This window comes from Myotis lucifugus, unplaced genomic scaffold (genome assembly GCF_000147115.1).
Source record: "Myotis lucifugus unplaced genomic scaffold, Myoluc2.0 scaffold_142, whole genome shotgun sequence".
NCBI classification, from domain to species: Eukaryota; Metazoa; Chordata; class Mammalia; order Chiroptera; family Vespertilionidae; genus Myotis; species Myotis lucifugus.
In genome coordinates this window covers 2260650-2273208 of record NW_005871190.1, presented here as the reverse complement: position 1 = coordinate 2273208, position 12559 = coordinate 2260650, and the positions used below count along the sequence as shown (strand labels likewise).

Here is a 12559-nt window from a genome sequence, read left to right as displayed (position 1 = left end):
ACATGAGTGAGATCATGTGATAATTATCTTTCTTTGACTGGCTTATTTTGCTTAGCATAATACTCTCCAGGTCCATACATATTATTGCAAATGGTAAGAGTTCTTTCTTTTTTACTGCTACATAGTATTCCATTGTGTAGATGTACCACAGCCATTTTATCCACTCATCTGCTGATGGGCACTTGGACTCTTTCCAAATCTTAGCTATTGTAAATTGGGCTGCTGTGTGCCTAGGGGTGCATATGTCCTTTCTGACTGGTGTTTCTGGTTTCTTAGGATATATTCCTAGAAGTGGGATCACTGGATCAAATGGGAGTTCCATTTTTAATTTTTTGAGGAAACTCCATACTGTTTTCCACAGTGGCTGCACCAGTCTGCATTTCCACCAGCAGTGTACTAGGGTTCTCTTTTCTCAACATCCTTGCCAACATTTGTCTTTTGTTGATTTGTTAATGATAGCCATTCTGATGAGTGTGAGGTGGTACCTCATTTTCATTTTAATTTACATCTCTCTAATGATTAGTGACTTTGAGCATTTTTTCATATGTCTCTTGGCCTTCAGTATGTCCACTTTGGAAAAGTGTCTATTTAGGTCCTTTGCCTATTTTTTAATTGGATTGTTTGTCTTCCTTTCGTTAAGTTGTATGAGTTCCTTATACATTTGGAAATTAATCGGATGTTTCATTGGCAAGTATGTGCTCCCAAGCAGTGGGCTCTCTTTTCAGATTCTTGATTGTTTCTATTGCTGTGCAGAAACTTTTTATTTTGTTGTAGTCCCATTTGTTCATTTTCTTCTTAGTTTCCTTTGCCCTAGGAGATGTATCAGTAAACATATTGCTAAGGGACATGTCTGAGATTTTGTTGCCTATGGTTTCTTCTAAGATTTTTAAAGTTACAGGACTTACATTTAAGTCTTTTATCTGTTTTTATTTTATTCTTATGTGTGGTGTAAATTGGTAGTCCAGTTTCATTTTTTGCTTGTACCTGTCCAATTTTCCCAACACAATTTATTGAAGAGACTGTCTTGACTCCATTGTATTCTCTTGCCTCCTTTGTCAAATATTAATTAACCATGATGGCTTGGGTCAATTTCTGGGTTCTCTGTTCAGTTCCATTGATCTATATGTCTGTTCTTATGCCAGTACCAGGCAGTTTTGAGAACAGTGGCTTTGTAATATAGCTTGTTATTTGATATTGTGATCCTTCCAACTTCGTTCTTCTTTCTCAGAATTGCTGCGGCTATTCAAGGTCTTTTTTATTCCATATGAATTTTTGGAGAGTTTGTTCTAGGTCTATGAAATATGCCCTTGGTATTTTAATGGGGATTGCATTGAATCTATAGTTTGCTTTTAATAGTATGGAAATTTTAATGATGTTGATTCTGCCTATCCATGATCATGGTATGTTCTTCCAGTTTTTTTATATCTTCCTCTATCTCTTTTTTCAATGTCCTGTAGTTCTCCGAGTACAGGTCTTTTACCTCCTTGGTTAATTTTATTATTAAGTGTCTCAATTTTTTTGTTGCAATGGTATATGGGATTTTTTTTTTTTTTTTTTTTAGTTTCTCTGTCTGAGAATTCATTGTTGGTGTATAAAAATGTCATAGATATTTGGATGTTAATTTTATATTTTGCTACATTTCTGAAATCATTTATTAAATCTAGTAGTTTTTTGATGGAGTCTTTAGTGTTTTCTATGTACAATATCATGTCATCTGTGAATAACGACAAATTTCCTTCCTTTTTTCTAATTTGGATGCCTTCTAAGTTTCTTCTTGTTTGATTGCTCTGGCTAGGACTTCTAGTACTGTGTTCAACAAGAGTGGTGAAAATAGACATCCCTGTCTTATTCCTGTTCTTTTGACCATTGAGTGTGATTTTTTCAGTATGTTGGTCATATATGGCCTTTATTATGTTGATGTAATCCCTCTGTTCCCACTTGGCTGAGAGTTTTCATCAAAAAAGGCTGTTGAATTTTGCCGAATGCTTTTTCTGTATCATTCAATATGATCATGTGATTTTTCTCTCCCAATTTGTTTATGTGGTGTATCACATTTATTGATTTGCGATAATTGTACCAGCCTTGCATCCCTGGTATAAATCCCACTTGGTCATGGAGTATGTTCTTTTTAATGTATTTCTGGATTCAACTTGCTAATATTTTGTTGAGGTTTTTAGCATCTATGTTGATCAGGGATATTGGCTGTAATTCTCTTTTTTTGTGGTTCTTTATATGGTTTTGGGATTAGAATAATGGTGTCTTTATCTGGTTTTGGGATTGGAATAATGCTGGCCAGGTTGTCTAGCTTGCTGGAATCTAGTTGTTCATAGTATTTTTTTCTTAATGATCTTTTGTGTTTTCTGGGGCAGTTGTTACATTGCCAACACTTTTGTTTCTGATTTTGTTTATTTGGATCCTGTCTCTTTGCTTCTTGGTGAGCCTGGCTAGAGGTTCATCAATCTTGTTTATCTTTTCAAAGAACCAGCTTTTGTTTTTATTGATCCTTTATATTATTTTTTTAATCTCTATATAATTTATTTCTGCTCTGATCTTTATTATTTTCTTCTACTTTGGACTTTTTTTGTTTTGTTTCTAATTCTTTACATTGTAGGGTTAGGTAGTTTATTAGAAGTTTTTCTTTTTTTGAGGTAGATCTGTAGTGCTGTGAATTTCCCTCTCAGGACTGCTTTCAGTGAACCATAGATTTTATGTTGTTGTTTCCAGGATGTTTTTTATTTCTTTTTTGATCTGTTTGGTAACCCATTTATTGTTTAATCGCATGTTATTCGGTTTCCATGTGCTTGAATGTCTTAGAATGTTTTTATTGCAGTTGATTTCTAATTTCATACCATTGTGATCTTAGAAGATGCTTTATATGATTTCAATCTTCTTGAACTTCTAGATACTTAATTTGTGTCCTCACATGTGGTCTATCTCTTAAAATGTTCCATGTGCACTGGAGAGGAATGCATATTCTGTAGTTTTGTGGTAAATTGTTCTGGAAATATAAATTAATTCCATCTGATCTGGTGTGTCATTTAGGATTACTGTTTTCTTGTTGATTTTTTGTCTAGAAGATCTATTTAGTGATGTCAGGGGTGTGGGGCATTAATGTTCCATATATATTTGGATGCTTCTGTATTGGGTGCATGTAAGTTTACTAGGCTTATATCCTCTTGTTGAATCAATCCCTTTATTATTATTTTTTTAAATATATTTTTATTGATGTCAGAGAGGAAGAGATAGAAACATCAATGGATGAGAATCATTGATCTGCTGCCTCCTGCCTACTGGGGATCGAGCCCACAACCCGGCATGTGCCCTTGACTGGAATCGAACCTGGGACCCTTCAGTCCTCAGGCCGACGCTCTATCCCCTGAGCCAAACCAGCTAGGGCTATTAGTATTTATAAAGTGTCCTTTATTACTTCTTATTATGGCTTTCACTTTGAAGTCAATTTTGTCAGATATGTATATTGCTGTCCCAGCTTTTTTTTTTCTTCATTTTCATTTGCTTGTAAAATGTTTGTCTATCCCTTCACTTTCATTGGGTGAATCCTTTGTTCTGAGGTGGGTCTCTTGTAGACAGCACATATGTGAGTCATATTTTCTTATCCATTCAGCTACCCTATGTCTTTTGATTGGAGCATTTACACCATTTATATTTAAGGATATTATTGATAGGTATTTATTGTCATTCTTATTCTTTATGCCTGTTTTCTCTTTCTGTCTATTTCTTTTTCTTACAACAATCCCTTTAGCATTTCTGGCAGTGCTGGTTTCATGTTAATAAACTCTCTTATCCTTTTTTTTTTTTTCCTACAAGGGTCTTTATTTCACCTTTGATTTTTTGAATGATAGCCTTGCTGGATAGAGTATTCTTGGGTTCAGTCCCTTGGTTTTCATTAATTCTTATAGTTCATGCCATTACCTTTCTGGCCTGCAGTGTTTCTATTGAGAAGTCAGCTGACAGTCTAATGGGAGCTCCCTTGTAGGTAATTTTCTCTCTTTCTTGCAGCCTTTAAGATTATTTCTTTTTTAAAAATATATTTTATTGGTTTTTTACAGAGAGGAAAGGAAAGGGATAGAGAGTTAGAAACATCGATGAGAGAGAAGCATCGATCAGCTGCCTCCCGCACACCCCCTACTGGGGATGTGCCTGCAACCAAGGTACATGCCCTTGACCGGAATCGAACCTGGGACCCTTCAGTCCCCAGGCCGACGCTCTATCCAGTGAGCCAAACCGGCTAGGCCAAGATTATTTCTTAATCTTTCATGTTTCCCATTTTAATTAATATGTGGGTCTTTTGGAGTTCATCTGGATTGGGACTCTATGTTTCCTGAACTTGAGTGACTTTTTCCTTCTTCAGGTTAGGGAAAATTTTTGCAATTATTGCTTCAAACAGATTCTCTATTACTTTCTTAGAATCTGTGCCTTCTGGTACTTCTATAATTTAATGACATTAAGTTTCATAATGTCTGAAAGCTTCCTTAGCCTTTGTTCCTGCTTTTTAATTTTTGTTTTCCATTTGCTCCTGTGAATGGTTGTTTATTTTTCTACCTTGGCTTTGAATTCGCTGATTTGGTCCTCAGCTCCCTCTAATCTACCTTTGAATCCTTCCTGGGTTTTCTTAATTTCATATATGTCATTCCTCATTTCCTATTGATTCTTATTTAATGTTTCAGGCTCTCTTTTCATGTTGGTGTTGCTCTCATGTAGACCCTTCTAATTCTCACAAAGTTGCTTATAGTTCTCACTGAATTGTTTGAGCACCCTTATTACCATTCCTCTGAATTCTTTATCTGACAGATTATTTACTACCATTTCATTTAGTTCTTTTTCTGGTGATTTCTCCTTTTCTTTCATTTGGGGGTTGTTTCTTTGTCTCCCCATTTTTGCTGTTCCCTTTTTTTTTTCTTTTTTGGTTTTTATGTATTAGATCAAACTGCTATGCCTCCCAGATTTTGTGGAGTGGTCTTATGTAATAGATGTTTTGTGGGACCCAATGGTGCAGTCTCTTAGATCTCATGAACTGGGTTCTCTAGGAAAGCCCCTTACTTTTTTGGGGGGTTCTCCTGTTGTATGTGGGTCTTGAATTTTACTGTCCCGTTCGTGGACTGAGCCTGCTCTTCAGTTGGCTGACTATGTGGCTCATCCCCGACCAAGTCATTCAAGCTTTTGTGGAGTTGCTGACTGAACAGAACAAAATACAACACAACAAACTACAAAACAGAAGAAAGAAAACAGAAACGTTCACTAGACGTCTACAGCACCAACAGAAGCAACCATCAGAGAACATAGAATTAAGAAAGAGAAAAGAGAGCAAGAATGATTGGAAAAAAAGAAAGAAAAAATATGAGAAAACAAGGCAATCAAACCAACAAACAAAAGCACAAATAAAAAACAGCCAAAAAGTGAGGGTTGGGGGGTGGCATATGTAGATGTAATGCTGAAATAAAGAAAGTAATAGTAAATAATTAGGGGAATAGAGGAAGTAAAAGTGTTTAAAAAAGTGTTTAAAATAAAGGAAGGTTTAAGAAAAGACAATGAAAATAATTTGAAAAGGAAAATAGAGGAGAAAGCAGATAGACAAGAGAAAAGATGAGAAAGCAGGAGAAAAAGAAAAGAGGGGAAGCAAAGATAGAAGAAAATTGAATAATGAAAAAAAGAAAAAATTGGGTAGGAAAAGGGAAGAGGAAAATTAGATTCATGAACATAACAGATACTAGAACAGGGGTGGGCAACCCCTGGCACGCATGCCAAACATGGCACGCCAGTAACTTTTGCTGGCACGCGAAACCCTCTCTTATAATCTTCCATTTACAATTTTTTTTCTTAATATCAACTTTTTTATTTTTCAGATAAATTCAGTGTAGGTGCATCTTAGATAAATAAATAATTTTACATAACAAATTATCTTAAAGACCATAGACATGGATTGACGAGAGGGGAAGAGCAATTTCTATGCCTCTGCCTTAACTCTCCCTGCCTTACTAGATCCGATCAGTGTTTTGGTTTCATCCACATACGCTTGTGAATCTTTGTTCTCAGTGATGAATTTTGTTAAGTCTTGTAATAGGAGTAGCCTGACGGATGAAAGTAGTAGCTCGTGCATATCTCTGAAGGTCACGAAATATAAACCTGATGTAAAATCTCTGTCATCAGTGATGCAGCAGCAAAAGTCCCACTGATAATATCAAACAGAGTCATAAAGTTTTCTGTCGGACTATCAGTCTACATGTATACATTAAAAAATAAATGTATTTTTCATCATCATATACTGTGTTTTTGTCGCTCGAATGAATTTTATTTCTTCAAGGTTCTTCACATACGTACACCTTAAGAGATATCAAGTAGGCGTACATGTTCTCAAAAAATTAGGGTTGGCATGCAGAAGAATTTTGAGTCAGAGATTTTGCTGGTTTTGGCACACACTCATAAAAAGGTTGCCCACCCCTGGACTAGAATATTTACAAATCAATAAAGCATATAGATAAGGAAGATAACTTTGAAAAGGGAAAACAATAAATGAAAGAGAAAAAATAAAAAAGAAAGTAGAAAAATGGAGGAAAAAAGTGAAAAGAAAAAAGGAAAAAAAAGTGAAGTCGAGTTTGTTTCAGTTGAGTTTAGTGCCCCAGGGGGACTTGCTTTCAATCCCACTCTTTTGTCTGCCATTTCTGTGCTTCCTATGGGATACTTAGGTGCTAAACTCTGACAGGAACTGTCCTCTGGATTCAGCAACCTGCTTGAAGTTCCAAGAGATCCCCACATCCTCATCCACAGTTTTATCTGTCTCTTCAGGACTTGGCTGCCAGCAGGAGGGACCAGTCTGCCATGTTAAATGGGCTTGTTAGCTGCATGGGGCCCAGAAACATTCCCCTGTTCCCAGGGCTTCACCTCTGCCCACCTTTTCCTGCTAGCCAGCTGTTAATCTTAATCACTCAGAAGTCGTTTCTTAAAGGGCTTTAGCTGGGGGAGGTGCTGTTTAGCACTCAGGGATTGTGGTGGGTGTGCTTCCCTGTCCCAGAGGAGTCCTCTGCTAGTGGCCCCAAATATTACTCTGCCCTCTGCTGGCAGAGATCCTTGTGTGGAGACCAGTGGGGTTGCTGGAAACCTGGAATATTTATCAGTTCTCCTGTTGGGGGAAAGTACTAGTCTGGTTCCCAGGACAGTGGGTCCGAAGACCCCTCCCCCAATCCACTCGCTGAGGCTCCAGAGACTGTTCAAACTGGTAGGCTTGGCCTCTGCTTTTGTTTCCTCTGAAAAGCTGAAAATGCAGAGTGTGGCAAGCAGGGCTCCTGAGGATGGGGCAGGCTGTATTACCTAGGATGGATTTATTTCTTTTCCTGTCCTGTGGCTACTGGGAGCAGCTAGCTCCTCTGGAGAGGGGGGAAAAGGAGAATGGCCATTTTGGCTGCTTTCCATGTCTCCCTGCAAGGTCTCCCACCCCAGTCTCTCCTCAGGCACTGTGGCTTTCTCTCCCACTGGCTCTGGTCTACTGGCTCTAGGCTCTGCTGCGGCCAGCAGCCCTGCTGCCTTTCACAGCTGGATATTTCATGGGCCAAAGGTCTTGGCTCTGGTACTCAGGGCTGTGGAGCCCACCTGGTTTCCAGGCCTGTATCTTCTGAAGGAAAAGAACTTCCCATAGCCCTGTGCTCCCTCCCCTCTCGGCCTGCAGGCTTCCACCCCGGGGGCTAGGTCAGCTCCTCTCATGACCATCCCTTTCTACAGAAGGTATTTTCTGTCCTTCCTTGTTATGTCTCCTCAGCTGGACCTCAGTTGGTAATTCCAGGTGAATGTTCTCCAATTTAGTTGGCCCCAGGACGAGGTGCACAACAGTCTGCCTATTCGCCTGCCATTTTTATCAGGGGCAAGTTGCAACTTAATGGAGATTCTTTTGATGGAAAACTGTAAGGAATTGAAACAGGAATTTTAGGGGAATATAGGCAGGTTTAGGGAATTTTTAGAATTGGGGTCCATGGAAAAAACACAGGGCTACAGCCTGGGAGAAGGTACATTTCCATAAGACAAGGGAACTACATTTACATAAGACAAGGGAACTGGGAGTAGCCAAGAGGTCTATATTTACAAAATAAAGAAGGAGGAAGAAAGCCCAGAAGGAATAGGAGGACAATGAGGGAGGAGGGCCTCAGGAGTTACTATAGTAACCAATTCGAAAGGGAATATTGTCCAATTAGAGGGGATATCAGAACACAGGAACTACAGCCTTTATAAACCCTGGAAACAGGAAGTCGGTGGGACCCTTTCCCCCTCCCCACGTGGGAGTCCATTCTGTGGGACTCTTTCCCTCTCCCCATGTGGAGTCTGTACTTGTTCTTCAATAAATCTTCACCTTTGCTATACCACCTTCTGTCCATGGATTCATTCTTTGATTCTGGCAGACAAAGAATCCAGGATCCAGTCCAAAAATTCTGTATCAGAATATGAGACCGTCGCCATATATGAATGCAGTGCAGAGCAGGAGAAATTGAGAGCTACCCTAGCTAATGCCCCAAGTCCCAGCCTGGGAGGAATCTGAATTTTCCCTGAAACTTGCTGACTAGGGTGAGATCCCCAGCTGCTTCTGCTCAGGAGCTGAGGGGGCACCGTCTTGCCTGTCATATCTAAACATTAATCTATGTTACAGCGATTCTTTGGCATATTGTTAGGTGGAGACTCATTTATTTATCCCCATGAGGATAGCCAGCCTCACTTGATAATGGTGTGTCCTTTACTCAGTGATTTTTATGGCACGTCTATTATATAAGTTTCTGTGTGTGCGTGAGTCTTGTTGCTCAATTTGACTTCCAGGATCTTCAACCTGCCTTTCCTTTGCCCTCTATAGTTTATTACCTCTGCCTTTCTTGCTTCAGGCATTTCTTTAGATTTTAACTCAGTTCTGTCACATGCTTGTGACTTTGGGTAAATGTAATAGGATTTTGAGGTTTTTTTTCATCATTTTTTTCTACCATGACATGTATCTTATCATGCCTAGAATGTATTTCTGTTTTTTTTCATATTATCTCTCTTTGTTGATGGTGTTTTTTAAATAAGTACCCACCATTTTCTTTTACATTCCATTCCATTTATTAATAGAAGTATTAGAGTTGAAAGTATAATGGAAAATGTTATAATCTTTAATATTAAGATGCAAAAGGCAAAGTTTTAAATACATCTTTTAAAAATAAATTAAGACTAACTTACTTTTTCTAAATTGCTCGTAAAACTTTTTGATTAACACCTTGTAATACTTAATAATTTTTAGGCAGTTTGATTTGGTACAAGTAGGAATGCTTTACTTGAAGTTGATTAAATATCAGTTTGATCATGCTATTGTTAACCTTTCTTCTTTAATTTTTTAGATGATTGGAATCCATTTTCATACCCATATAAAAAACTGGAGTATGGGAAATGGGAGCTGTATATACCACCAAAGCAGGATAAATCTGTAATACCTCATGGATCCAAATTAAAGGTACTTTTCCCCCCTCTTGTTTTTATTTGAATATATTTTTAATCCAGTGTGCAAAGTTTGATTTAAAATATGATAATGTAAACAGACGCATGATATTTGTGGGAGAAACAATTTAAATGTTCCAATAGAGGAAATTTAAGAAAGGGGTATCCACAAATTTGAATGTGTTAGATTATAACTGTTTGGTTGGAAAGGCACCAAAATTAGTCGTATTATCAACTTTGGAAACTATATAAAGAGTGATTGAGTCATTGTAAAAATTTAGCTTAGAAAGCAGAAACGTTAATAGAAAAGTGAAAGCTGTTTTCAAATCAGCAAATGCAGAGAGAATTTTTACCTGTAAGGAAATTTTTGATAGAATTGATTTTACGAGCCACATGAATGCAGAATGCGATCTGGTGTTGGAGACATGTGCATTTTGGGACATGCTTTTTCTGGTTTTCCCCTTTCTAGTCTTTGACGTGGGGATTCTTGTTTCTCTTGTTCTGTGGTAGGGCCACCTGAGCTTCCTGTGTACTCCTTTGACTTTAGCTGACCATGGGGTCCCCTTCACAGTCTGCAGAGCCTGCAAGGCCTCTCTGGTCTCCTCAAAGGGGGCTCGAGGGATGATGGGTCCCAAAGTCTGGATTACACATTGAAGCACTTGGTTATATAACAAGTTATCTAAATCCTTGAACATTTACTTGATTTTGCTCATATAATCATATACTATTTCTATGTCCCTTGTTTCTCTTTCCCTTGCATAGACAGTCAGTAGCATTCATAGCATTTATTATGATAAATCCTGTGACTGAATCATTATTTTTATGGGTATTTGTTATTTAACAACATTAATTCAATGTTAATTAAAGTATATTTAAAACCAATATGGATTGCATGCTTGTTTGTAGGGCATTTTTTTTTTTTTTACAAATAATGAAATTATAAGTGTATCTGAAAATTACTAAAATATTGCCACACATAATATAGTTATCTGAAGAGCATATTGTCTAGAATAAAGAGACATTTTGATATGGGATGGCAGCCAAGGTTCTTTTTAATCTGTAGTGAAAAGGAGAAAAAGTAACTGCAGTATACAATAAGAGGGATTTAAATTTAATATAAATAATCCCTTTTCCAAGTCAGTATAAGCTCCACAAGAGCAGGGGCCTTTGCTATTTTGTTTGCTGATACTACCATACATCCTCCATCCCTGGAGCTGTGTCTGGCACAGAGTAGGCACACAGAAATATTTATTGAATGTTGAAGCATTTTTAGGTCCAATCTTTTCAGAAATAAACCATGTAGCTTGATTTTTCTATGGTTTATAAAGCCCGATTTTATGGAACTAGTGAGGCAAGGCAACTGTTACAGTACCACTGGTCTCATTGTCACTTTAGGTCTTATGGCCATTTTTGTTTATTTGTGTTTTTAAGAACTAAACTTACTAATTTTTTAAAGTGCCGAGAATGTTTTTCTGCCTTCTTTAAATTACAAAATTTTATGAGCTCTGACACCATTACTGCTTTTTGCATTAAATAGTGAATGAATTAATTTTGGTATGTTGTTTTTACATATGGGGAATGATAATTACTAGGAATGAATGATTATTGATATATATTGGGAATAATGGTAGGCATTTGCCTCTCCCATATGACCTCAAATCTTTTACACTTTCTGCTATGGTCTGAATCTTGTATTTCCCCAAGCCCCCGTGCCCATTTTTTATGTTGAAATCCTAGTGCCTGATATGATGGTACTAGTAGCTGAGGCTTTGGGAGGTGAATAGGCCCTGATGATGAAGCCCTCATGAATGGGTTTCTAGTGCTTTTCAAAAAAGGATTCAGAAAGATCCGCCGCCCTTTCCACCATGTGAAGATACACTAAGAAGTCTGTGACCCAGAAGAGGGCCCTCACCCAACCATGCTGGCACCCCAGTCTCAGATTTCCATCCCCCAGAATTGTGAGAAATCAATTTCTGTGTTCATGAGCACCCGGTTTGTGGTATTTTGTTATGGCAGCCCCAAAAGACTATTATGATTTCTATACTATGCTGTATACTAAATTTATTTCAAGAATTTATTTTACTATGTGAAATAAAATAATCAGATAAGAAATAAATGTGGCTTTTAAATTTTCTCTTGGCTTTAAAAATCTGTTTAATGGCAAACAAATGTTAAACAAGTATGAAATGGACTGTTGTGTAATCTGTCTTCATTATTTTATGCTCTAAAATTTTCGGTGAAGATAATTAACAGGAAATTTAGGCACAAAATATTATTTGTAGTGTTTAGATGTTTCAAATGTCGATGAAACATTTAGATGCTATTATAATGTTAATATGGTGATATTTTTCACTTATGGGGAAGATACATCATGTTTTCTTTGGGGTGGGGGTTAAATTCTCTATACAAATCCACAAACTGGAGGTTTTTGGCCTTTTAATCTGAAGTTGTCTCTAGGTAAATTATCATGGTAATTAAAAATCTTGTTTTAAATTGAATTTAACAATTTATTTCAGTCCACAAGGGATTGACCTTTATAATTCACTTGAGGCTGTTTCTCTTATGAATTATCTGGTAACCATTAACAAAAAAGAACCGTTAACATCATTGAAATAATAGCTTTGTTTTCTCTGCAAAACACCTGGTCTTTTCCATTGAACAATTTGAAAGTTGATACCTAACTGCTTATATAATCATCTAAATGTCTCTTTTTTATGTTTGTTTTATTTTTCTCAACCCTCACCCAAGGATATGTTTTTATTTATGAGAGAGAGAGAGAGAGAGAGAGAGAGAGAGAGAGAGAGAGAGAGAGAGAAACATCCATGTGAGAGAGAAATATCAAAATATCATTCGGTCACCTCCCATACGTGCCCCAATCAGGGACTGAACCCATAACTTATGTATGTGCTCTGATTGGAAATCGAACCCGAGGCCCTTACATGCACAGGACAATGCTCCAACCAACTGAACCACACTAGCCAGGCTCTTTGCATGTTTTTTTAGTGAGTTTACCAAACAGAAAAATAAAATAATATTATAGGGTAAATTAACATTCCAGGCTTTAAAGATATAGGGAAGAATAAAAGGACTATGTTTTTGA

General features: G+C 37.3%; 1 protein-coding gene across 1 annotated transcript in view; it reads left to right on the top strand.

Annotated features, from left to right (window-relative positions):
• Positions 1–12559, top strand: part of GBE1 (1,4-alpha-glucan branching enzyme 1) — a 270676-nt gene that overhangs the window by 44161 nt on the left and 213956 nt on the right. The window contains exon 3 of the mRNA XM_023758898.1: positions 9363–9475. Coding sequence (XP_023614666.1) covers positions 9363–9475 — 113 coding nt within the window. The remainder of the gene's footprint in view (positions 1–9362; positions 9476–12559) is intronic.